Source organism: Populus nigra, chromosome 1 (genome assembly GCF_951802175.1).
Source record: "Populus nigra chromosome 1, ddPopNigr1.1, whole genome shotgun sequence".
Taxonomy (NCBI): domain Eukaryota; kingdom Viridiplantae; phylum Streptophyta; class Magnoliopsida; order Malpighiales; family Salicaceae; genus Populus; species Populus nigra.
In genome coordinates this window covers 17776015-17803287 of record NC_084852.1, presented here as the reverse complement: position 1 = coordinate 17803287, position 27273 = coordinate 17776015, and the positions used below count along the sequence as shown (strand labels likewise).

At 34.9% G+C, this 27273-nt stretch overlaps 3 protein-coding genes across 5 annotated transcripts; 2 read left to right on the top strand and 1 right to left on the bottom strand.

Moving 5' to 3' along the window:
* Nucleotides 1-3154: 3154 nt before the first annotated feature.
* On the top strand, nt 3155-18433 carry LOC133692917 (protein NO VEIN). Its single transcript, XM_062114094.1, has 13 exons — nt 3155-3808; nt 4306-4646; nt 4851-5574; nt 6826-6960; nt 7345-7519; nt 8142-9838; nt 9948-10160; nt 11675-13888; nt 14533-14645; nt 14970-15372; nt 15455-15772; nt 16447-16704; nt 16969-18433. Exons 1-13 carry the CDS (start codon nt 3218-3220, stop codon nt 17956-17958), a joined length of 8172 nt encoding a protein of 2723 aa, XP_061970078.1. The 5' UTR covers nt 3155-3217; the 3' UTR covers nt 17959-18433.
* Nucleotides 18434-19899: 1466 nt separating this feature from the next.
* On the top strand, nt 19900-21979 carry LOC133668158 (stress response protein NST1). Its single transcript, XM_062087898.1, has 2 exons — nt 19900-20349; nt 21448-21979. The coding sequence occupies exons 1-2, from the start codon at nt 19963-19965 to the stop codon at nt 21616-21618; spliced, it is 558 nt and encodes a 185-aa protein (XP_061943882.1). The 5' UTR covers nt 19900-19962; the 3' UTR covers nt 21619-21979.
* A 466-nt stretch (nt 21980-22445) lies between these two features.
* LOC133668141 (alkaline ceramidase-like) lies at nt 22446-26927 on the bottom strand. Of its 3 annotated transcripts, XM_062087881.1 has the most exons (4): nt 26682-26927; nt 25672-25858; nt 24784-25110; nt 22446-23301 (listed from the first exon to the last, which is right to left on the bottom strand). In XM_062087881.1, exons 3-4 carry the CDS (start codon nt 25032-25034, stop codon nt 22788-22790), a joined length of 765 nt encoding a protein of 254 aa, XP_061943865.1. In that variant the 5' UTR covers nt 25035-25110; nt 25672-25858; nt 26682-26927; the 3' UTR covers nt 22446-22787. The 3 variants fall into 3 exon arrangements, with proteins under 3 accessions (XP_061943865.1, XP_061943872.1, XP_061943862.1); XM_062087888.1 differs by lacking the exon at nt 25672-25858 and having other exon boundaries at nt 26775-26926; XM_062087878.1 differs by lacking the exon at nt 25672-25858 and having other exon boundaries at nt 26682-26925.
* Nucleotides 26928-27273: the final 346 nt, after the last annotated feature.

Sequence of the window (27273 nt, the reverse complement as noted above, 5' to 3'; positions counted from 1 at the left end):
ACACACACACACATAAAATGATCCTATTTTCTTTCCATCTTAAATGGTCTTTGATTCTTTTGTTAATGATTTTTTATACTCCTATGCCTTTTTATGTTTTAAAAGTTGTTTTACTGTATTTTTTTTATTTTAAAATCATCTTTTTACGTTATATTTTTGTTATTAATCATGTCTCTTTGTCAATTAATGTAACTAACACCATTCAAATTTAACACATATTATTTAATATACATTTTGGTTTAAGTTTGTTTTTTTTTAAGTTATTTTGGTTCTTATATTTGTTTTTCTTACAAAAAAGTACTTAAATGGGATTTTTTGGTCATTATATTTTATATTAAATATAATTTGATCCCTAATATTTTCAATTAATTCTTCAATTATCAAATCACAAACTTTGTTAAAATTCTCATCAAAATTCATATGATTTTATAGGAAACAAAAACCTAACAAAATCACAATAATATCAACCATAATTATAAAAGTTAATCACATTCATTATCAATTAATTCAATCTATAAAAAATAATCAAGAAGTTAAGAAAATAAGCTATTACTTTAAGATAAAGTCCATTCCTATGATATCATATTCTATTATAATTTTATTTTATTTTTTTCCTTTAACTCCTCGTATATCTAATAATTTCTCTGCTATAGGATTCTTGTTAATACTATAATGTACTAATGCATGCATATTTTAAAATAATTATGTTATCTAGTGAGTTATTGTCCATGCATACTCAATAAAAAATAAATAGATATAAGGATGATAAGAACGGAAAATAAATTTTTTTTAATAAAAAAATTGTGCCTAGATAAAGATATTTTTATTATTTTTAGTAGGTTCAAATGTGATTTTTTTTTCATCATTCTATTTATCTCTCTCTTTAAAATGAGTCCCTCTGGAAAATAATTGATGAGATTGTGTCATCAATCACTCCTCTTATTGTATCATGGGTTATGGGGCTATTAGTTTGATCTTGATGTTAGCTTTTATTTTTATTTAGCACTTTAGATCTGTTGATTTCTCAATTTTCTTTGAAATCTTCTCATATTTTATAGGATAAAGAAAAATGATATCAATTTCATTAACTTTTTCTTAAGATCAATATAAGGATGAAATTGATACAACTTTAGATATTATCAAATAAATGAAGAGAAAAAATTATCTAAAATAAGTATTGATAAATCCTCTATTGTTCTAATTCAATTGAACAACAAAAATACCATAAAAAAACTTAAGCAATAGACATTGAATTGGAAAAAAAATATTTCCCCTTTATTTATCAGGAAATCATGAACTAAAAAAAACATGTATTGATACAACTGGTTACAAGCTATCATTTATAATTAGATAAACACAATAATCTCTAAATAGAAAAGTTGTTGTAAACGAGTGCCATTACATAAACATCTTGGTATTCAATCCTCAAACATAAGCATTATTTATTATAATAAAAGCTAAATGGTATGAAAAAATTACTGTAAATCAAAAGATATTTTATTGTGGATTGTAATAGTAGTTTCAATTTTAATTTCTTATTTTTTCATGATCAAATAAATATTTCTTTAGCTTTCTTCCATAAGAGTATTCAAGTTTTTTCAATTTCCAAATACAAGCTCAAATAACATTGGTCTGACATGTTTCCATATCCAACTAAACTTGGGTTAAATATGGTTGTCAGACCCAAACACCTTGGGTTTAGCATGGTTTGCTAGACCTAAGGCGCTTAGGTCTGGTATAATTATTGTTGTTGTTGTTGTTTAAGTAAACTTGTGTTATATATGTTTGTTAAATCTAAGTAACGTGAATTTAAAAATTATTTATAAACGAAGTATAAATAATTTATAAACAATAAATCATCATAAAAATCTAATTTAACGTTTTAGATCTAAAAATTCAAATAATATATTTTCATTGAAATAATTTTTTTTTATGTTTATGAATTTGTTATTCCTTCAGTATCTTTTATTATTATCATTATTGTTGTTGTTATTTGTTTTATTAGTATATTGTTGTTATTGTTGTTTGTTTTATTAGTATATTGTTGTTGTTATTATTCAAATAAACTCGGGTCAAACATGTTTGCCAGACCCAAGAAACGTTAGCCTAAAAATTATTTATAAACGAAGTACAAATAATTCACAAAAATCTAATTTAACTTTTTAAATCTAAAAATTCAAATCATACTTTCACATTGAAATAGTTTATTTTTATGTTTATAAACTGGTATTCATTCAATAGAAATTTTATCTTCTCTCTTTTTTTGCTCTATTTTTTTTCTTTTTTAACTATATATATATATATATATATATATATATATATATATATATATATATATATATTAAGTCAATGCTTAGGACTGACGTGACCCAAAGACCTAGCCTGACAACCATTAGTATAGCCCTGACAACTATACCAAACCCAAGCGTCTTGGATTTAGCGGTAATGTCAAATCTACGTTGCGTGGGTCTGGCGATTATGCCTTTTAATATTGAGTTGTTTGAGATTTGAACATCATTATTTTATTCAATTTGTTGTTTATGAGGTTATCATAGTCTAACAATTAGGTCGCGTATTTGACAGGTTGAATGGAGTGGACTTAAGTTGTTTTTTTTTTTATTTTAATTTTTTTTAATTTTCTCCTTCAATATTTGATTTGCTTAAAATTAAAATTCAGATTTTTTTTATTTTACTTTTTATGACATTATCACGTTCTCATTTAATTTTTTTTCGTTATAAAATACTAGAAAGATATCTTTTCACAATATTGTCAAGTATTAGTTTTTTTAAAATTAATTATTTTGTATTTTAATTTATTTATTTTCATTAATTATATTATTAAATTAATGATATTTATTGAACCAATTTAAATTAAAGACTTGAGTTTTGATTATTTTTTTTCTGCTTTTATAAAAATGATAGCGACACCTTAATATGTTTTTTACATGGGAAAAAAATTGAGTTGGCTGAGGTTTAGCACGGGCCACCAATACAGGGACATGCCTGAACCCTACCATAGTCTCGTTTCCACTCGAACAAAACTAGTTTTAAAAAATATAAAAAATTTGCTGACTTGGATCATTTTCAACCGTTGATTTAAACTTCCATAACCAACGTCCTGCACTGCCACTCAAGCAACAAAACCCCAAACCGCCACCCCACCATATACATTCCTTCACTGCGCCTCTTAGGCTTCTTCGTCTCTCTCTCTCTCCCAATGCACGGCCACCGTCCTCCCTACCGGCCCGGCGGCCGCGGGCAACCACCTCAACGACATCCACTACAACAAGAACTACCAACAGAACTTCTTACTTTCAATCCGAATTTTGTCCCTCTCCAAGACCCAAATTTTTTTCTCCATACCTTCACTAATGCTTTACTCCAACAAAACTTCCCAATGCAAAACCCTAATTTCCCAATCCAAAACCCTAACTTTTTTCTCCCTCCACAACAACAAATACAATATCGTCAACAACAGCATCAAGAGCCGCCGCCACCAGGAGCACCACCTCCACCAGAACAACAAGAGCAGCAACAAGAGCCAGCAACACTACAACAAAACCTGCCTAAGTTTCCACAAAACCCTAAAAAGAAAGTGAAACAAAACAATAAAGAGCTACAATTAGAGAGAATTGATAGAGCAGTAGAGAAAGCACGGCAAGATCTTTCCGACGCAGAAGAGAATGTTTCTGCATGGAAAGTTTCACAGTCCGTGTTAGTGAATTTTCAAGCTGAGTCATGGGACTCTTTAGGGTTTAAAATGCAAGAGGTTCCTGCTCTTTTCCGGCTTATGGTCACTGAGAGCAAGGTAATCAGTACCTACTAATTAGTATAATTGCTTAGCTAGTATTTACATAGCAGAATTGTGTTTCACCTTTTTTTTTTTAAAAAAATAATAATTTATGAAGATGTTTAATTTTCTTAGCAATTAGTGATTGGTAACTAGTCATTACAAAGCAAGACTGGTTTTTTTTTTTTAAAAAAAAATCATGATTTTTTAACTTCTTACTAATTAGTAGCTTGCTAGTCATCAGTTTTTTGTAGTTGCTGTTTTCAAAATTTTCACTATCAATCAGTAATTGCATAGAAAAGTGTTTTTTTCTTTTCAATTTTATGATGTTTAAATTTCTTATAAATTGGTAATTGGTGACTAATAATTACAAAGCAAAAGTGTGTTTTATCCTTTTTTATTTATTTATTAATATTCAGTAATTACCTAACAAAAGTGTATAGCTCCTTTTTTCCCCTCCTAATTTGTTGTTGTTAATGCTGTTTATTTCTGTTGTTTGATTTTGTGTTATTTAGATAAATGCTTTTATACATTGCTTTGTTGGGGTACGAAGAATTACATCAATTTATGATTTGGAAGTGGCAATATGCAAGAACGAGGGTATTGAAAACTTTGAAGAGCTGGGATTGGGGCCGTTGATGAGACACCCACTGGTATTGCATTATTTTTCGATGAAACCTGATGCTAGTACAGAAGTTTTCAAGATAACCAGTGAGGAAATAATTCTTTTGCTTAGTGAGTTTATGGACACTTGTCAGAAGAAAGTTATTATTGTTGATGAATTTCTGCATTTTCTTGCAAAGAATTATCCAGTTAAGGGACCAGAAATGCTGGGCGTGCGTGTTCAAAGCTTGGGGTGCGTATTCATGAATTATGTTCAATTTTTGTCATTTTGTATTTTTTCTATTTGACCTTCTTCCAATTAGTATTTCTAGTTGCATTGCAATGAGGAAGGGCTGTGTCTCTTTCTTATGTTATTTTTTTGAGTGTGGCTACATACACACGCACACAAACTTACAAACATACATAACATATGTATATGCTAAATTTGTGGCAACAGGACACATATTTCTTTTATTCGAGAAGCTAAAGCATCTGAAAATTCAACACAAAAGAAATGCCGAGGGACATTAGCAAGGAATGGATCATTAAAGAAATGCCAAGAGGCAAGAGCAAGTGGACCTCGAGTACGATCTCAGAGGCATGAAGGGCGTTTTTCTTCAGAGAAGGAGCGACTGGAAGAACGTTTTTCTGCTGTAAGCGAGCGTATTAAATCATTTTCCCAGGAAAACTATGGTTTCTGTGGCAAACACATCAGATTTGTTTCATCAAGCTCTGAAGATGAAAAAAGTGATGATGGAAAGAATGAAGATGAAATGACCAGCAATAATGTAGGCAGCCACTTAAGGTCTTCAGCACAGGCTATCAGCAATTCTGATCGGGTGAGTAGCTGTCCTTACCCTTCTGCAACTGAAGAGATGTCACGCCTAGGGTTGAAAGGTGAAACGGGTAGCCAATTTTCCCCTGATTGTGGCAGCTCAAGGCCTAAAGAGAGTAACAGTTCATTTTTTAAGAAAAGAAAACTTGAAGATGCAAGTTGGAATGTATCTGTGCCTTCAAAATTGCTCAGAAGCAATAAGAAACATGCTCATCCTATTGATAATTTTGACAAGACTGAAGAGTTTGTTACTCCAAGTGAAGATGATATCTCACTATCTAGCAACGACCTGGGGGGCTTTATCACCACCTGGAAGGAGGCATGTAAGGATTACACTGTGGCAGAGGTATGGTGAAACTTGACTTGAAAGATACTCCAACTAGAATAAAGGTGTCTGTGTTTTGTATATATATACTTATACTTTCCATTAGTGCTCCTTCTGTGTTTATGTTAGATGTTTCTTAATTTGTTTATGTCCATCCTGTTGATAACAACACTTGGATCTCTGCTGATGATTTAGTTGATCTTGAAGTTCATTAGGAATCTTACATGTCAGCGGGGTTGACTTGTTTCAATGCTGGGCTGGAGTTTCAAGGAATTTTAATTAGTTCTGGTGGAAATGTGAATGTTGCACTGGTTATATACCTTCTTTTTTGAAGAAGATATCTTCGCCATGTGCTCGACTCATCAGAATCCCAGTCTACTAGACTGTATTTTTTGCAGTCCAAGTGGCTTAGTGATGAAATCTGGTTTAATAAGTTGTTAGAGGTCTTGTACCTTGTCTTGCCAAGTTGTCTTTGCTAATGGTTTACATAAAGACTATGAAACTTTTGGCTGTTGGCTAAACATTAAGAATAACTGAGACAGTTTAATTTAAAGGGAGCCATAAAGAAATGAAGTCTAGAGCTTTTAAGTTTAATTTTTAGGGTTGCCCTTTAGCCTCAAAATCTTTATTTAACTGAACCAATAGAAAATAGTTGGATTAAACAAGAGAGCAAATGAATTTCTGCAGTGTCCTCTATTATTATTGTTGCATTATTTCTTTGATGGAAGAGATGCAGTCTTGAGAACCATGTGTTTCAGTTCAAACTGAAAGCTCCAAGATCTTATAGTCCCTAATATTTTGAAAATGTGGACTGCTTGTTGCAGGAAATTTCTGGAATCATTAAATCACGAGTTCCTTGCTTGAAAGAAGCAGGGTGGTAGTGTCCACAAATAAAACATGTAATTTTTCTTGATGCAAGACTGAAAGTGTACAAGGACCATTTTTAGTTTGCTTGTAACTTCATTGATTTGGAAATTTTACATTATTTCAGAATTTTATTTTGAAATTCAAATGTTATTCATGATTTTCTTGTTACTAGGATTACTAGGATTCTATTTTATTTGGATTTTATTACCAGGATTATATGTAGCGCACACTTGTAGTGTTGCCTAGCAGTTCTGTTATTCCTCTCTTGCCGTTTTAATGCATTAGATGCTTCAAAAATGATTATACTTCATTTCTATCTTGTAATTATTTAAACTTGAATGTTACATGTAAAAGTCATTTTAATATAAGCTGCACTTCTCAGTGGGTATGCTTTTGTACTTTTAGATTCTTGAGAGAATGCTTCAGTACTACAAACCAACAGAAAGCAAGAAAGCTGTTCGCAAGCGAACTAATCGATGCATGAGAAGATTCAAATGCATATTTTCATCGTACCCATTTAACGGGATGCTCAATGTAGCTGTAAGTTAATTATTGTCTATTAAATTTTTATATTGACAAGTTGTCTCATTTACTGTTTCTTCTCAAGAAGGTATTTAAAAGTTTTTTGTTTTCCATATCTGATTGTGTTGTGGTTGTTTCCAGCTACCATAGCCCCAGCAGTTCTTTGGCATTTTGTGAAAAAAAAGATTTTGGATTATGAAGCCTTTTCATTTTCAGGGAACATTGTTTGTTCTTCTGCTGTAGTAGACTTTGATCTTTATCAACCCTTGCTGGGGCACAAGTGTTGCTTTCAGAAGCAACCTTCATGTCTTGATTTTGGACTGATGTGAGGGCTTTGTGTATCTAGTGAACATCGACTTTGGTTCTTTATTCCAGAGTGAAGCTATTTTATTAATTTTGCAGGTTGCATCTATCAAGTGTGGAATGTGGGATAGCATTTATGATACTTTCCAAGCAACAAGTCAACCTGATTCAGCTAACACCCTTTCTGGAAATTGTTATGAATATGGATGCATTGATGCTGAACCAGGTGAAAAGCAGGCACCAGTGGCCTTTGAGCGCTTACAGCAAACACGCAGTGAGTGATGCTAACTTTGAAAATAGGCTGTGCTGAATTTTATTGTTATACTGCAAGTGTTCTTTTGTGTCTTGTTTCTCCTTTCCTTTTGGTGCAATTACCATTCATCACATCAATTTTCAGTTCAAATACATCTCGAGAGTCAGTGAGGTTGAAGGCTGATCCTATTAGTTCACCTGTAAGACTATTGGCACAGCCTTTTCAAAAGAAATGTCAAAATTTTCCTTTGATTTTATGAATATTAATGAGAGAAATCAGTATGTTTATGAAGGGCAATTTAGATGTTTCACATAAAAAATTGTGCCAGTAGTGCCCACCTGTGGTGGAATGCTATGTTTTTTTATTGGTGTACCGTGCCTTTCTGGAAAAAACTAGGAATAATGTTTGGGTCCTATCTTCCTAAGTTCCATGTAGTTATTGGTTTAGTTCTGAGTTTGTTTTATATGTTTGCTTTGAATAATCTATCCATATAATCAAAAGTAGCAGCTGATTAGCATATCTCTCAGGTGCCGCAATTGATCTATCTTGCTAAGTTCTATGTTTCGTTTGAGTTTCTTTTTGTATCATTTTGGAATGATTTGTATCCATGTAATCAAATACATGTGGTTAATGGATCTCACAGGTGTCCCAGTTGAAGAAATAATTGGGAAAATTACTAGGCATTATGAGCTTGATAATGAGTATCAGAGCAATGGTAAATCAGTTCTGGAAAACAGACTCATTTCATTGAGGAAGCTGTCCAGTTGTGAGCTGTGGCTAGCAGACCAATTTGGTGTTAAGGAATTCAAGTCCCTTGGTCATGGGGAGTTTTTTGTTTTCCTGGAAAAACATGCCTCTCTATTTCCTGCTAAGTTACAGAATCTCTTGTCTGGTGATAGATGTGGAAAGTCTACTTTGGAGGTCTCGATGCTCCAGGATCAGTTGATGGTACTAGTGTCCCAAGCTTCATATAGTCTGTGGGAGAATGAAACTATTACCAAACAGATGGTTGCTGCACTGCTTACAAGACAATTTCCACTACTTAGTCTTAACATTATGGAAAATGGTTCTATAGAAGATTTTCAACAAATTGTGGGAAAGTATAAGAACAATGTAATTTCAAAATGTGTCCTATTTTCTGCTACGTTGTCAGGAATGCATCATATTGGAGACTCATTGCCTCTTAAGGAAGACAAGTTGGAAACCAATGAAGTGAGAAACAAGGGTGACAACTTAGTGGCAGCATTTAATTCTGTTACATCTAAAGATGCAATTGAAGTTTTGGTTAGAGCACCGATGCTGTCTGACCTGAACTCATGGTCGCATTGGGACCTCAAATTTGCTTCCTCCCTTGGCCCTCTTGTAGGATGGTTGTTGAGTGAGGTCAATGATAAAGAATTGATGTGTCTGGTTACAAAGGATGGCAAGGTGATCAGAATTGATCAATCTGCTACTGCAGATTCATTCCTGGAAGCTGCACTTCAGAGATCATCTTTTCAAACAGCAGTGAAACTGTTATCCTTGCTCTCATTAGCTGGGGGGGGAAACCATGTTCCTTTGTCCCTTCTAAAATGTTATGCTTGCCATGCCTTTGAAGTCATTTTGAATAATCATTCTGAAAATATGGAAGTAGAGGACAGCAGGAAATGTTTTTTGCATGGAAAGGCAATTGGAGTTGCTTCTAATAACTTGACTGTTGAATTGCAAAAAAAATCATTTAAAATCAACCAGGCATTACATTTTGCGTCAAGGTTTGTCCTTGATTGTCTTGGTTTTATGCCTGCAGAATTTCATGGTTTTGCAGCTGATGTTTTGCTCTCAGGGATGCAATCTGTAATAAAAGAAGCTTCTTCAGTGATTTTGTATGAATGCAACCAAAAAGAACGCCTGATGCTTCATGAAATAGGATTAGCTATCGGCGTAGTAGAGTGGATTGATGATTACCATGCATTTTGTTCTAATATTACCACTGACTTGTCCGTATCTTCTGGGTCATCATGCTTGGAAACTGTGAGGTCTGAGATAAGCACAGAAAATGTGACTCTGAGAGAAGATGCACATTATGCAACTTGTGCTCAAGTTAGATGCACAATTGATGATGCTGTAGTTTCCAGTGATGAAACTATCAGTGGTAGCTTAGAAAAATCATCCGACCTTGACCAACACAAGGATGCAGCCATGGTAATTGAATCAATCAGGAAAGAAGAATTTGGTCTGGATGAAAATCTTTTCAATACAGAGAGCAGCATGTTGAAGAAGCAGCATGCACGCCTAGGGAGAGCTCTTCATTGTCTGTCCCAGGAACTATATTCACAAGATTCACATTTTCTTCTTGAGCTTGTAAGTAAATCTAATCAGGGATGGATTGTTTGTTCTGAGTATTGTTTCTAACCCTAAGGTTTCATTTTACTATTACATGCTATCAAGCTAACTGCTAAGCATTGTTCAGGTTCAAAATGCTGATGATAACATCTATCCTGAAAACGTGGAACCTACTCTGACATTCATCCTTCAAGAATCAGGTATTATTGTTTTGAATAATGAGCGAGGCTTTTCTGCTCAAAATATCAGAGCTCTTTGCGATGTTGGAAATTCAACCAAGAAAGGATCTGGTGGTGGATACATAGGGCAGAAAGGAATTGGCTTCAAATCAGTATTTCGGGTATGCTTCTTTGAGCACTGCTATATTCATCTGCGCTCCCAACCATCTCTCCATCAGTCTCAAATGAAAAATTCATTTAAAAGTAGCGTCGGGGACCAAATGCCCTATGGGACTAATGTCAAACGATAGTAAGGAAGGGAACAATTTGTGTAAACAAATGAACACGGTATGAATGACAGCAGAAAAAAGTATTGACAGTGGGAAAGAATTCTAATAACTTTATTGCAAATAACAAGAGTTACAAGGAATAGGAAACAAGTAGCCTCACACCACTCAAGAGAATCACTCTCATATTGGAATCACACCAAATACAAAGAGGTTTTCATTACAACATGAACTACCAGACATAATATTCTACAATAAATAGAGTTACATTTGATGGTTATTTAATAGATAACTACTAATTAAAGATAAGAACAATGACAGTTACAATTAACTTCTACTGCCACTTGGAAATACAAGATTATCTTCATTTATTGGATTTAAATTTCTCCTTATTGCCAACGTGTAATACTGGAAGTGTAGCCTCTATAGAGTGTATCCCTTTACTGGAACTAGCTTGATCTCTGTCAAACCTCATCACACCCTTCTGCTTGTCTTTGCCTTGAATACTGCCACTTTGATCTTAAGAACTTGCATCAGGGAGAATGGGGAGTTGGAACTTGGGAGTGAACCAAGTTATTTAGCTAGCAATCTTAGTCTCTGTATAGTTTTTCAGCATCTTTCTTTTATTCTCTTAGATGTAAAAATAAGGAAACACAAAACTTAGCAGTTCCTTAATCTAAAAGTTTATTAAAGGGTGTTTTATTTGATAATCTGTCTCTGTGCAAATTCTTTCAATATAATAAAAAATTTCTTAGTACAAGGCATCATCAAAATATCTTAGAGACTTGTCTCTGTTACTATGGCCATATGATTGTCCCTTCCAACAAAGACTTGTTGCTTGCTAGGATGTTCCAGTCACTTTCTTGTTAATGAACCTTATACTTTATCACTATAATATATGGAATGAAACAAGTTTTTTATTTGGACTTCAAATATAGCACCTAAAATGGCAATTCACATAAAAGCACGGAGGTTTGGTTATTTATTTTGAGATTTTGCAAATAGACAAGAATAAAATGTTACTTGATTGATCATAGTTGCCTCTCCTTTTTTACAAAGAAAATGAACTTGTAATTGTGATTAACATGTTTGAAAATAGTCACGGTAGTTGTTTGGCATAAATGCATAGGACACCTTTAATTCTAAAGACCTAGATGGGTAAATATAATTGCTTTTGTGACCAAAAGAGCACTTTATTATTTTTTTGTTATTAAATAGAAGTGATAATGAAGTCTTTCTGAATAAAGAAAATAGTGTTATATGATAAAGAATTTTAATTTGCTGTTGGCATTGAATCAATTCTTACACTATTTGTCATAAGATTGAAGATCACACAAGGGCATTTATAGATAGGCTATATTATATCTATTAATAATTTTCCTTTTTGATGTCATTTGGTCTTTATGTAGATCACAGATGCTCCAGAGATTCATTCCAATGGATTTCATATCAAGTTTGACATAGGCGAGGGTCAGATTGGTTTTGTTTTGCCAACTGTTGTGCCTCCTTGTGATATCAACTTTTTCAGTCAGCTGGTGTCTATGCACCCTGATCAAATGAATATTAACAGTTGGAATACTTGTATTGTGCTTCCTTTCCGGTCAAAATCAGAAGATACTGCAACGAAGATGTTTTCAGATCTTCATCCTTCTTTGCTGCTTTTCCTTCAGCGCCTCCAGTGTATCATGTTCCGAAACAGGCTCAATGATTCACTCGTCATCATGCGGAAAGAAATTTTGGAAGATGGTATTGTAAAGGTTTCATGTGGGAAAGATAAAATGTCATGGCTTGTAGCATCTCAGAAGTTGGAGGCACATGCTAGTCGTCCTAAAGTGCAAGGAACTGAAATTGCCATAGCATTTACGCTCGAGGAGTCAGATAATGGGGAGTATAATCCACGTTTGGACCAACAGCCTGTTTTTGCTTTTCTTCCTCTAAGAACTTATGGTCTGAAATTTATTCTTCAAGGCGATTTTATTCTACCTTCATCAAGAGAGGAAGTGGACAAGAATAATCCCTGGAATGAATGGTTGTTGACCAAGTTTCCTGGTTTGTTTGTTAGTGCAGAGAGATCTTTTTGTGCTCTCTCTTGTTTTAGGGAGAATCCAGGCAAAGCTGTGGCCACTTATATGAGCTTTGTTCCACTTGTTGGGGAGGTGCATGGTTTCTTTTCTGGCCTTCCTAAAGCAATTATTTTAGAATTACGAAGAACAAGCTGCCTGCTTATTGAAGGAGACAGGAGTAAAATGGTTCCTCCTTGCAGTGTTCTGAGAGGTTGGGATATGCAGTCTCGGAATGTTCTACCTGATAGATTGCTTCAAGAGTACCTTGGACTTGGATTCTTGGACAAGAATATAGTTTTGTCTGATTCGCTTGCAAGGGCACTGGGTATCATGGAGTATGGGCCTGAAACATTAATTAAATTTATGACCCATTTATGTCGCACAGAGAATGGCTTAAAGTTGATGGGCTTGGGTTGGCTATCGTCTTGGCTAAACACCCTCTATGCAATGCTATCTCGATCTTCTGGGCAAACTGATCTTATAGATAACCTTCAAAGTATTCCATTTATTCCCCTTTCAGATGGAACGTATAGCTCAGTGGATGTCAGTACAATTTGGTTACACTCTGATACCTTAAGCACTGGGTTTGATCGAGTGCACAGACTTGAGGCTTTTCCAAAATTGAATGCCAAACTTCAGATTGTAAATCCAGCCCTTCTTTCTGCATCAGCTGTCGATGAGACTTCAGTCGACAATGTTGCTAGGATGCTTCGTAGAATTGGTGTGCAAGAACTGTCTGCACATGAAATTATTAAGGTTCATATTTTGCAAGCTATCTCTGATGACCGAATCACTGATAGGGACAAGGATCTGATGATAGATTATCTCTGCTTTATAATGATCCACCTACAATCTGGCTGCCCTAACTGTTGTGCTGAGAGGAAGCACATTATCTATGAGTTACAAAATAAAGCTTATATATTGACAAATCATGGATATAGAAGGCCTGTTGAGACATCAATTCATTTCAGCAGAGAATTTGGGAATCCTATTGATGTGAATGAATTAATTAATATAGCGGAAATGAGATGGCATGAGGTTGATATCAGCTATCTGAAGCATCCAGCTAATAAATCCCTCTCAAATGGATTGACCAAGTGGAGGGAATTTTTGCAGGAAATTGGCGTTGCAGACTTTGTGCGAGTTATTCAGATTGAAAAGAGTGTTGCTGATTTATGTCATAGTGTACCCAATAATATGGCATGGGATACAGACCTGATTTCCCCTGGATCAACAGCAAAAGATTGGGAATCCAGTGAGCTGGCACATCTATTGTTTACTGTGTCCACAAGTGGTGATGGAGAACGCTGTAAATATCTCTTGGAGGTCCTTGACACGCTATGGGATGATAACTTTAGTGACAAAGCTACCATTTACTATGATTTAAAGTCCAGCGATAATGGGAGATCCTTCAAGTCTTCCTTTATAAGCAAAATCTGTGACTTTCAGTGGGTAGTTTCTAGCATGGACAATGAACTTCACTACCCTAAAGATTTATTCTATGATTGTGATGCAGTACGCTCTATCCTTGGTGCTTCTGCGCCATATGCTCTTCCAAAGGTTAGATTAATGTTCATGACTAGCGAATGGAGTCATAGTTTATAATAGTTGTCCCTCCCACTTTAAGCCCAATATTACCTGCAATTGTTTATAGGAAGTAGAATTATAAATAAACAGTTTTCTTTTAATTTTTCCTCTTTTCATTGCATTGATTATAACACCAAGGGGCAGTACAGGAATAGCACTTATCAAAGGTTTTGCAATTGATGGGTATCATAAAGTGACATCAAAACAAAATAGATGGTCAGAGGTGCACATGTTTGTGAGATAGCTATATACAGTGAAGTTTTGTCATTATCAGATTCCATATGAAATCTGTGTTTCTGCAAATATCAGTCCCTTACGTAGTGCTCTTTGTTTGTTTTGTTTTATTTCCTGCCCCAAAAAGGGATGGGGAGACAGGGATAAGGTGGGGGAAGGGGAGACAGGGGTAGGGTGGGTGTTTTTTGCTTGTGAGATGGTTTAAAGTAGACACCTCCTCGTTAGGTGAAGGCTCACAGTAGATTGGAATAAACATCCGCAGTTGTCAAATGTGAAAACTTGCAGTTCTTGGTTTAGTTGAGCTGATATGATTTCGGAAACGTTATATACTGTGGCTGCATCTTCTTAATCTAATTTGCACCACTATATTCCTTTTGTAACAGGTGAGAAGCAGAAAATTATTGAGTGAGCTTGGCCTGAAGACTGAAGTCACTATTGATGATGTTCTGGAAATTATAAAAGCATGGAGAAAATCTGAAACCACTTTCAAGGCCAGGTACTGCTGCACTTTTGTTGTGCTAGATGGTCACGTGGCTCATGAGTTGTGTAAGACATGATATTTATCATTATTTTGTGTACTTACAATGCTAAATGGTGCCCACAAAGATTTCAATCTCTTATGGATTTTGTGGATTTGTAAATTCAACTCACTAATTGGGAGTCTGTAAAACGTCATTTTGTCATTCTGCTCGATTCTGAATATATCCTTATTAAGTCAACCGTATCTTTATTTTCTTGCCTATCTCTACATTTAAAATCCAGCTATCTTTTTCTTTGATCTTACTCATTTAAATGACAAATGACATTTTTTCCTCTACAGCATAGCACAAATGTCAAAATTATACACATTTATCTGGGATGAAATATCTTCTTCAAGGAACAAAGTTTCAGAGGCATTCCGTTCAGGACCATTTATTTTCATTCCTAGTAAATCTGGCTCTAGTCACAAGGATTTGTTACCTGGTGTATTTTTGTCTGCTGAAGATGTATATTGGCATGATCCAACTGGCTCTATGGACCGATTGAAAAAGATCCATTCTCAGGGCGGGTCTACAAGTGTTATTCAGTGCCTATTAAGCAAGATATTGTGCAATGTTTATCCAGGCCTTCATGACTTTTTTGTTAATGAGTGCGGAGTATCTGAAATCCCTACTTGCCATAGCTATCTTGATATTTTACTGCAGTTATCAACTGCTGTTTTGCCTTCACAAGCTGCTAGTGCAGTAAGTTCCCAACTTGAAAAATAATTTGACCTTAAACTGATTGTGTTGTGTGGCAATCTAAGGTTTCTTTTTCATGTCATAGGTTTTCAAAGTCTTGTTGATGTGGACTGAGGGACTGGAATCTGGATCTCTAAGTACAGAAGATATCATTCACTTGAAAGAATGTCTGACAAAATTGGATTGTACTGTACTGCCTACAGCACAAGATAAATGGGTTTCTTTGGACCCATCTTTTGGTCTGGTATGCTGGTCTGATGATAAAAACTTGAGGAAGATATTTAAGAATTTCAGTAATATAGAATTCTTGTACTTTGGCAATCTGAGTGGCAGTGAGCAAGAGATGCTTCAAACTAAAGTGTCTCCCCTCCTGCAAAAATTGGGGATACCTGCTCTCTCAGAGGTAAGCGCTCCTTCACTGCCTGCCTCTGCCTTGTCAGTTGAATTATTTTCACAATCTTTGATGGAAACTTGTAAACTTACACCTTAGTTATGCCAGTTAAATGAACATGTTGACTCACCAAAAGAGTACTGCAAAATGTTCATGAAATCAATTAATTATAAAATTCTAACTTACCAATGATTTTGCATGTTATGTTAGGATTCTCTTCATAATACTCGCACCAATTTCTGTTGATTGCTCAGAATGTTTTATTTAAAGTTTTGCCATTTCTTCAAACATCATGTATGCATATAATGGTTGTCTTTACGAGGTATCCACCTACTTATTTTTCAGATAGTGTGCTATACAGTATACACCAACTTATGAAAGCATAAATAATTTCTAACTGTACTGTATCTCAAGTGGTTCGAATAACAGTTATGCATTCTGATTGGCATTCTTTTATTGATGTGCCGTTTATACTCATTTGATAATTATAGTATGTAATTGCTGGTTTCCTTTTGTAACTAATGGAACTGATTTTGAAAATACGGTTTTTTTTTTTGGTTTGAGGGAAAGCATTTTTAGATTCTTGTTCTGCGTGAAACCAAAGGCAGGGCTGCAGGATTGTTCCGTCTAAAATCCCTTGTATAAATAACCACTTGGGGAAGTCTTCATCATTTTTCTTCATGCAGGTTGTAACTCGTAAGGCAATATATGATGGTCCAGCAGACTCTAGCTTCAAAGCTTCATTGATTAACTGGGCTCTTCCTTATGCTCAGCGCTACATATATAGCACACACCCTGATAAATACTCTAAACTCAAGCAGTCTGGATTCAATAATCTAAAGCAACTGCAGGTTATTGCTGTTGATAAGTTATCCTACCACTATGCCATAAAAAAATGTCGCCTTGCTTCTAAGAGGCAAGAACAATGTAGCTGTCTCCTGGAGGTATGGAATGATACTGCTTATTCTACTTATTTCATTTCTCTCATTTATGTGCAGCTGACTAGTGCTGATAAACTGCTGGCAAGAATCATGTGAAATTTTGATTGGACAAGTTACCAAAGTTCATTGGAAATTTTTTGTTAATTTTGAAATGCAAGATCTTGAGGATATACAAGACCTCGGCGCATTATATAACCCTTACTCTTTCATGATTTTGGAAATGGAAAAAATTATTATGACCTTAGCCTTTCAATTATAATTTTTCAGGGTAATACTTTGTACACAAGGTTGGAATCTGATACACATGCTTTGTTTTTGGAGCTATCTCGTTTATTCTTTGATGGTACTCCAGAATTGCACTTGGCAAATTTCCTTCATATGATTACAACCATGGCTGAATCTGGCTCCACAGAGGAGCAAACAGAATTCTTCATTGTGAACAGCCAGAAGGTGTCAAAGCTTCCTGACGAAGAATCTTTGTGGTTACTCTCCTCAACTCAGTCTTTGACAACGAATGAGGAATCGCTTCAAATAGATGTTTCTCCAACATCAATAAACGAACAGAAACCCTCAAACTTGAAGTTGAAAGCCAGTGTCAGTTCATATTGGCCACCTGCAGACTGGAAAACTGCACCAGATTTTCATAGCAGCCGATGTAGCATAAATGATGAGGAGATTGTCACAGAAGCAGTTAGTGTAGTTCCAGCTAAGAACAATGCGGATTTCACCGTTGAAAACAAAGCAGATGAGTTGCCAGAGTCTGATAATATGGACACCCAGACTCCTAAGTTCAATGGTCCTGAATTGGGTCCATCTAAAATATTCAGGACAGATCAGCTTCGTCCTGGGACAGCTAATGCAATACAAGCAATGGCTACTGGGAGAGAAGGTGAGCAAGTTGCTTTCAACCATTTGACTCAAAAATTCGGTCAAGTCGTGAAGTGGGTTAATCAGGATAATGAGACTGGGTTACCCTATGACATGGTTATAGAAGTGGGAAGTAGTAAAGAGTACATTGAAGTTAAAGCTACAAGATCCGCTATGAAGAACTGGTTTGAAATATCATCTAGAGAGTGGCACTTTGCAGTTGAAAAGGGTGAATGTTTTAGCATTCTTCATGTTCTTTTAGGTAATAATAAAGCTAGGGTCACAACTTTCAGAAATCCCGCAAGACAATGCCAATCAGGGAAGCTCCGATTGGTTGTTCTGATGCCCACTGTCTGTGAGACGTGGGAGGATGTTTCTCTGCTGACTTGATTCGTGATCATTGAACACCAAATTGACATGATTTCTGATCCATTGTCTAGGATACAAAGTTCGAGATAGCGGATGATTGAGGCTTGTCTGCAAAGTTTTCTTGAGATAGCTGGGACTTGGGATACAAAATACTACCTCCAATAGAATCAATGCATTGTTTCTGCAATTTTGTCATTGCCAAAGAAAATAATTGAGCAGTAGAATCTATTGCCAGAGGAACAATAATTTGGAGAAGGGTTATAGGTTCTCCAAGCTGAAACCTAAAGCTGGAAATTGTTGTGTTCACCACAGTAGAGATGACTTGTGCACATAGTTTTCTTTTTCACATCTGACAGCAGTGTTATTAACCTCCCCTGTACTCATTACAAGTTTCATCTGTCGAGCAACAAGCCTGTACAGATTTTGTACCGTGACAGTGATTCAACAGTAGAAATATTCGAAGTCCTTGATAGTGAATGGTATTATTAAGTATGAATTCCAAGTGCACAGTCGGTCACATTTACACTATAGGTCATCTGTTGATCATCGTTATCCTCATTTTACAGTAGTACCGTGAATGCTGTGGTGTCAAATTCTCTCCGGTCTTTTTTTATTTTTTTGAAATTTTATTACTCAAATTATCACTCGGACATTTATTTAAATTTTAAAAGGTTCCAGTGATGAATTTTTTTTTTCAACTTGGTTACCATCCCCACCCGGAACTCAAAACTTGGTCCAAGCTGGGTTTATAGCAAGCTAGGTGGGAGCTATCCGGTTAACTTTGAAAGTTAAAAAAATCAATGTTATTTTTAGATTAATATAGCTTCACATGAGTTGGTTCAAACTTGAGCCATCCAAGTCATAAACCTCCAGGGGATATGTCTGAAATGATGAATACAGTAAATTTATAACCAGATAATGAGAAAAGTTATATATATATGACAAAATTTTAAAGGATGTGGCTAAACCTCTATATGGAATAGTAAAATTAAGGGTCTTCCCTGACAAAAAATCAAACCAACTAGCCTTGGGCTAAAATGATTTTTTTACAGTTTATTTGTCATTATATATTTGTTAGGTTAAATCAATTGTTTTTAAAAAGTAATATCTAGAATCTAGACATTAGAAAACTACAAAAGTTTAAACTTTAAAACCTCCAATTGGATTCTTCGCTTAACTTGAATTACAAATTAAATTATAAGGGTTGTTCACCCTGATCTTGTTGGTTGGGCAGGTTTAAGAAAAAAAAAATCAGTCATGTTATCCTTAGTCAACAAACCAAACTCGCAATTTAGATTATGAACTCCATTACAATGAACTAATTTTTATTATTATTATTATATGATAAAAAATACAAAAATTAATTTACAATAAATCCAATATACTAGCATAAAATTCAATAAAAACATAACATTAAATGATAAAATAAAAAAATAAAACTAAATAATTAAAAAAAAAAACCAACAAAACTCAAAGAACTAGTAAAAAAAGAGCTTAGACATGCAATTTTAGTGGCCCAATGCAATTAGATTTGTTACAAAAAAAAAACCCCCTAAGGTAAGCTACGCATCTAACTAATATTTTTTTTCTTTTTTATATCAATTTCTTTTTATTTTTTATTTTAAAAATATAACATGTAATATATTTTATAAAATATATCTACATTCACGTGCTAACTGACTGAGCTATGAAACAAAAATATCATAAAATATATTAAAAATATATTAACTTGGTTAATTGTTTATATGAACAATTAAACCTACCCATATCATTTAGTTGTTTTTGTTAGTTATCATATGCTTTTAAGGTATAATTTAGGAAAATCCAATTTCAAAGACCAAAACATACTACTGCTTATTTTTCTAATTCTTGAAATAAAAAGAAAAAAAACTCAAATAGGCCGAGCACTCTCTACTTATGTGTACATGGCCTAATCTCAAGCCCAGCCCATTTACCAAACACCCTTCAATCTTTCCTCTCTAAAATTTCTGAAATCCCAACTTTCGTCCTCCCTCTCTCTCAGAAATGGCCACCGCCGCTTCTCGCTCCTTACTCCGCACGACCCGTCGTTTGTTCTGCACGAACGCCACACCAAAAAACAACCATCAAAATACCCACAAATTTTTAGAACCAGACTCCTTTATTGGAAGCTGGGAGACACCAAAAACCCCAAAAGAAGCAGAGGCAAAACTAGCTAGATTAAGAAGAGAATATGCAAAGCAAGTCCAAGTATTGAGAAAGGAATATATAGTGGAAGTCGAAGCTTTGCGTATAGAGAAACAAAGGAAAGAAGAGGCTAGAAAAGAAGCTATTCGAGTTGCTAATGAAGAGAGGAAGAAATTGAAAGCTGAAGCTGCTAAAGTCAGAGCTGAAGAGAGGAAGATTGAACAAGAGGAGTTTCGAAAGCTTCTGGTAATATTCGTGTTTTTAATTTTTTATTATTGATTTTTTCGAAGATTTAAGTAAATAATAGATTCTCGGAATGCCCTTTCGAAAAAAATGGAAACTGTGTATTTTGATGTTTAACTATCGATTGCATCTGTAAAAGAAATAATGGGTTCTTTTTATTGATGGGCTGGGAAAGGAATTGAATAAAAAAATTGTTTGGAGTAAGATTGTTTGGTTGGGGTTTTTAGGGTTTTTTCAGGGTATTGGTAGCAAATGTGGAGCATTTGATGTCATCTTAAGGAAAACCTAATCTTTCTGTGTTTATTTTTTAATTGTTATTGTTGATTAGGGTTTCAGAGGTTTGAGCAATGTTGGGTTTTCAGACAAAATGTGTTTTTATGATGGTCTTAAGCTGCATGCTTTAAATGGTTAATGGCATCAAAAGCAGTAGTAGTGATTAGTAAACAGGAGATAGTCTAGGTAGTACTTTTACAAGCTAGAACAATGCAAGCCAGGTTAAGGACTTTGATCAAATTGGATGTGGAACGGTGGAGATGCTTTTAGGTATACACACGTATGCAGATTTGTGGTGATAGATTGCATTTTTGAAACTGTAAAGATTCCATAAAACCAGATATTCATTCCTGAATGTTTTACACATTCTACTTGGATATTCATTTTTTATGCTACTATACTATTAAGTATCTGTTGAGGCTGAAGGGATTTGATTGAAATTTTTCCGTGGTTTTGTTGGGGGGCTGGTTAACTGGGGTGTGTGTTTGTTCCTACGTTGTTCTTGTATGTTGGGACACCAGTTAGAAAGCTAGAATGTATACTGACACCAGGAGTTGGAAGGAACTTAGATGAAGGTTTTTTTTTTTAATCTATGGAGTTCAGTTAATTTGCTGCAATTGTAGAGGGTGGTTTGCAGCAGTCTGTATGCACGTGTAAGTGCTGAGTTTTTCAACTTGTGCCTGTGTATAGTTGTGTTTGCATGTGAATGCACTTGTTTTTTAAGCACGTATAGTTTTTAAATACCATGTATGTGGATAGTGTCAAAGGTTTACATCGACAAGCTGCCTTTCAATGCATTACTGATGTGATTTGATCTGTTCTATGCAGTTGAAAGAAAGAGCAGAGAAGCTTGAGAATTGGAGGATGAAAGAAAAGAGGCAGGAAGAGAAGAAGAAAGTGAAGCATGAACTCTTACACCGACAAAGTTCAAACTGGATTGATGGCCGTGAATTGGAGAAGAAGATACTGGAAGTCATGGTTGACGGCACACAAATTTGATTCCTCATGTTTTCAAATTTTGCATCTGTTTGCTGCTTCTGGATAAATGAGTTTGGAACTTGAAATTTGACCAAGAAATAACTCGAGCTTTGTTCAATCGGAACTTGGAACTTCCTTATTGATGCAGCTCGGTCATGTTGCAATCGAAGTTAGTTTGTCATCTTTAGCAAATGCCGCTTGCTCCGAAAAGTAGAAATATAGGTCACCACTCCCATTTACAAAACCACTTTGAATTATAGCCTGCTAACTGTCATGTTCTCAACTTTCTTTTGTTTGAACAAATGCGTGGTTGGCCTTGCGATTATCAGTATCCCTTCTACTGTTATAGAAGTTCAATAACTATACCCACTGGTTTCACGCATGGATTGCTTCCATTTCTTCTTTGCCAAGATGATATTGTCATAAGAATCTGTAATTGGAGGGGGGCAGGGATCGTAAACCTGCATTGAAAGTGAGGCAGAGGAAGGTAGCATGTCAAATTTGAACTTGGGACCTCTTCATGAAGTGGTTTTCCAGGTTCAGATTTGGAGACCATTCTCATCTCTTCTTAACGAACTCTCCAAGTTGCATTATATTATATGTGATATTCATCCATGGCTGCATCTTCCTCTTGCTCCTGCAAATTAACCGACTCCTTTACTTTTAGAGAGTTTCCCAGTTTCTTTATTATTTTTCTAGAAAATAGAAAACATATTTTACTGAATGAAAACGAAAACTTTCACCAGAATACATTAAAGGAACACAAGGAATATGGATTCAATTCAACAAACCTAAAGTGTATAGTGTACATGCCAAGAAAAAAATAAGTAACGTCAATGAACGACAACTTTCCAAAAGCTTCTCATATGTTTGATGACTAAGATTAAAGGATAACAAATTAGCCAATTTACATTTTTAGGCTAAAAGAGACAACTTTGAAATGCGAGAAAATTAGAGAACCCTCCAAGCAAATTTTCTTCAGAGCAAAACCCCACTAATTATACAATTTAAATTAACCAAGATGGCAAAATCCAACTAATGATGTCAAGATATTCAACTATCATTTACAACCGTTTAGAAAATTGAAGGAGAAAAAAATTGTGTAGCTAGGGGTTGTTAATCTTCCAAAACCATATATCTGCCTCCAAACGAGGTGGAAAAGAAAGACGCCATTTGCTTTGCAGCGCCTGTCACTGGGTCTTTGGTTTTTGAATTTTCACATATGGGAAAAACCCCATGAAATGGGCAACTTTTGGATTCCAACCCAACTGCTGAGCACGCCAAAACATCAGGAATGTGTTTGCAAAATATGAATTGAACCCCATCAACACATGCCATAAAGCATGCCCCTCGGGGTTGAAGTACCACTGAGAAATGTTGTTGCAGAACAAGCGATCAAAAAGCCAACAAAGACTTCCTGTGGATATGGTAGCCAAATATAGTTTTGCAAGCCGCTTTGCAGATGCATCTTTTGTGTAGATGTAGTATTTGTACATCCGGGGAACACAGAGAAGGCAAAGAATCACATAATGTACCTTGAAACCAATTTCAAAACGGACCAGTGCATGGAAAATTGCAAATGCAGCTCCATAAAGGAACAAGAAGGTGGGCATCACACTTCGGTAGTGCCAATCTGGTGAGTAGAGGATGTAGAAATACAAAAGCATTTCCCAAACCATGGGTGTTTCATCACCTTGCTGCTGCCTGAAGATAAATTAAGAATACTAACAACTTAATCAACATGATGAATAAACCACCAAACAAAACATCCAACACAATGTCATGCAAGTTCACATGATTTGGGAATGAATTCCGACACATCAAAATACAGGTCCCGAGTCCCAGCATTTTCAATAGGGGAACACATACTAGAAGTCTATATTACCAGACCCTACTCTTAAAGCTTTGGAATAAGGAAAATAGATGTAGACTAGATTCAATGAACCGATTATCAAAGAACATATAATTTGTTTTTAAGAAGATGCGGGGAAAATTAGGAACTTCAATGCTTTTGCAATCCTGGGGCATTCATTTGCAAATGCCAATTAAGTGAATAAAATAAGATATGACAACATGCATAAATTTTACAGAAAATAAAACCCTATCATCCAGCAATAAGATATGGCATTGAAACACTTCTTTAAATCATTACTACCAGCACCTCATCAAATCTATCAGCAATCTGAAGAATGACACCTATTGAATTCTAGCAAATCACATCAGACATCCAATACAATGTCCCGCTCATTGACATACTAAATAACAACTCTTCCATGCCTCTCAATTATAAAACCATTTCAAATACCAAGTAACTTGCTCCCCTTAATTGTGCCATCGGTCATGCACTTCCATACAGCCAGCAAGTATAGGGATTGAATAAGAGGCAGGTTAGATAAGTATTTTTTTCCATTCTATTTTCGCTTTTGACAATCAACTAATAGGGCATTCACACAAGAAAAAAGACAGAAGATTGGGAAGCACTAAGTTAGGGCCTAACTACAACTTCTAGCTGTTGGCCCGCATCGACCTAGAAAAATCCAGTTAATTGGAGTTCTAATTCTTTGAAAGTACTTAAAAGAGCCAACTTTTCATCTGAATTTCATTCCACAAACCACCTCAAAGTATGTGCTAGTTCCTTTACATAGTTAAAAAAGAAAAGATGACTATAAAATGAAGGGGCAAAAAATTCAATATATAATATGATCACCCTTGATGAAAACAATAGATTGAGAACTTTAAAAAGAACTTTAAGGGTAAAAGTCAACGGGCTTTAATTGATTGATCCTTGTTGTTCTTTTGCTTGGGATAGGAAAGCTCAAGGGCCCTTTTACACATGCACTCCTTCAACAGTAGCCCACAGGCAGAGGATTGTATATTTTCTCTTTAAAAGGCCCAAAAGGTTAAAAAGATTAAATGGGAACTTAAAATCAACTTATGCAGAGACACAAACACCTAGAACAATTTTTTGTCAAGAAACAGTCTAACATCTTACAGTATTGTATGCCATAAATTCAAAGCCAGACCTTTTTATGAATATAATCCAGCTAAAACAAGACATACTTCAAACTACACACCAATTAGTTCCAAGGGAAACGTATAGGAGCTGCTAACCATCCAAGAAAGTAGTGAAAAAGTTTATTAGAAGAAAATGATGAACAAGATAGGAGAATACACAAGTGTACTTACATGCGTTGCAGAGTGGCATGGTATAGCATACTTCCAATGGCAAGTATCATATTAGATATGTGAAGTACGCTAAACCTCTTCTCAAACCGTTGTCTTAAAGCATTTATAAGGCCGATGAGTGCCAAGAGAATGCCTGGGATAATTGAAACGGTGTTGAAAAATTCAGCAATATAAGATGAATAGACATAATTTTTTTCACACCACTCTGCAGATGTTACAGGTCCCCAAAAGCTCGATATTGCTTCAGCCATTCTTCGATGTATATGCACAAAGTGTAAGATAATTCAACTGATAAACTTTCTGCTAGAATATTGAAGAGATCATAACCTGCATTATTTTGTTATAAAAAGATGAGACAATGAACCTTGGAATGAAAAACAAAAAAGAAGAGGAAGAAAACACTGGAAAAAAAAAAAAAGAGATCTTGTCCCTATAACCCCCTACTCGTGAGGTGCCCTCTCTTCTCTCAGTTTACCATAAATACATAATTGTAAGTTTCCTTGCTCTCTCAAGCCTAAAAACCTATTTCTTTTCATTTTAATGGCCTACAAAAATAGGGATCAGCATCTATAGCCAATTCAGTTAGTAATACCAGAACTAGAAAGCATCCTATTAAGTGATACTGATACTGAATCCATACACTATAACCAGACAAAATAAGAATAATTACGTGGATCTTTAATCAATTTATGAAGATAAAAGTTCCAAGGTAGTTTGCATATTAAATTCTTTGTAAAATTGATGGGCATGGCAACAGTAATACAAATATATGGAAAAGAATTAAATATAGAACATCTCACAATGATTTGCAAAGTATGGAGGCAACTTTAAAGCATTCATAACCAAGATGATCCCAGAAAAAAAAAGGTCCTAAAGTTGTAAACTTACGAAGTACTGGACACCAAATGAGCTATTTACCAATCAAACATAGTCGAAACTAGCAACTCGGGGCAAAGGTTGCATTCACGAAAAAGAAGGAAAATTTTCAGGATAAGGATCCATCTGTTTTCCGAGGTTTCAAGGTTTCCAGTATGTCAAAATCCAAGTGCGGTCTCATACTACATGGTAACTCTTCCTAAATTAGAATTAAACAGAAGAAATTCAAATCCACTAAAAACAAGTCCAGAATTTCAAATAAGTAAAGCATAAAAAGGTATCAATGGTTTGAAGTACAACCACACTGACTACCATTGTGCTTCTCAAAGTTACTTTTATTGCTTCAAGATATTACAGCAATGCAATTCTCTATAATCAAGAAAAGAAATTTTCGTATACAAAATCACAAACTGAGCAATGAAACAGTCGTAACACAACAAAAAGGGAGAAGTTACCAGATTTGCAAATGCTTCGAAAATGGAGTTACTTATCTGTTGATCGATTCGATAAACACTATCATGACATAATAACAACTAAAACGGAGGCATTGGAGTCTAATCTTCATAGCATTCATCTCCTTAGTTTTTTTACTTGATCATTCACTACCATATGTATACATACATGCATGCATACATACACACATACATATATAAACAGCTAATTATTCAAAGGCAATACACTATGCATGGTGTTCATTCAATGGAGAAAACACATCCAACCCTAAGCCAAGCCAAGCCGAATCAATAATGTACAACGAAAAAACCCCCCTTAACAAAACAGAAATCAATGTACTTCCAATTGTGTCCGAATCATAACAAAAAAAGAAATCCGAATCACTAAATTATGCATTGTACTACCCGATCCACACTATTTACTTATTTTCTATAATTCTCTCAACCTTCTAAAAAAACCTAAACACATTAAAAAAAAAAAAAACTATATCCAAATTTGGCTGTTCTTCTGCTACATTGCTAAGTGAAGAGGGAAATTCATAATAAGTGGAGTAAAAAAATAATAATAACCTTCGTAAAAATCAGATCTATTCTACAGTTCTTTCTTTCTTCTTCGAATAATAAGAATAACAACAAACAGCACGGGGCTAAAGCAAAACGGACCAGTGCTGCCCGATGCCGATTCGGGAACGGTTTAGGGCTTTTCATAGTGACTGTGGTTGGCGCGTGGAGAAAAAGGTTTTATTTTAGAAACGAGTGTTTTGACAACACTTGTAAGGCGATGGATTCGTTGGATTAGGTTTTTGAGCGGTTGGGATTGTTTTGGTAGAGAAACTTTACCATGCTTCTTTTTATTGTTCTAGTGAGTTGATCTTATTTGGATGTCGCGTGTTGCACACGTGCCTCATTTTATTATATTATTATAAAGAATCTAAACTAAGAAAAAGTTGTATGCTTCCCTATTTCTTTTGCCGTGGATTGGGAGACGATTGCACCGTGGGCTGCTTTTAGAAACTCATTTTGTACTTCATTTTTCTTTAAAAAACTATACCGTTAGGGGGAGCCAAGAGTTCTCTACGAGTAAGCAATCACCAAATCATTTGGGAAATCCACGTTATTTTAATTTTTAATTTTTTTATTAAAAAATATTATATATATATAT

Excerpts from the sequence above, each read along its gene's own strand:
- LOC133668141 (XM_062087881.1), bottom strand. The coding sequence starts at position 25,034 with ATGGCTGAAGCAATATCGAGCTTTTGGGGACCTGTAACATCTGCAGAG. Across the intron at positions 23,302-24,783 it reads CATGCCACTCTGCAACGCAT|GCAGCAGCAAGGTGATGAAA; the intron begins GTAAGTACACTT and ends ATTTATCTTCAG.
- LOC133668158 (XM_062087898.1), top strand. The coding sequence starts at position 19,963 with ATGGCCACCGCCGCTTCTCGCTCCTTACTCCGCACGACCCGTCGTTTG. Across the intron at positions 20,350-21,447 it reads AGGAGTTTCGAAAGCTTCTG|TTGAAAGAAAGAGCAGAGAA; the intron begins GTAATATTCGTG and ends TGTTCTATGCAG.
- LOC133692917 (XM_062114094.1), top strand. The coding sequence starts at position 3,218 with ATGCACGGCCACCGTCCTCCCTACCGGCCCGGCGGCCGCGGGCAACCA. Across the intron at positions 10,161-11,674 it reads GCTTCAAATCAGTATTTCGG|ATCACAGATGCTCCAGAGAT; the intron begins GTATGCTTCTTT and ends GTCTTTATGTAG. Across the intron at positions 13,889-14,532 it reads CGCCATATGCTCTTCCAAAG|GTGAGAAGCAGAAAATTATT; the intron begins GTTAGATTAATG and ends CTTTTGTAACAG.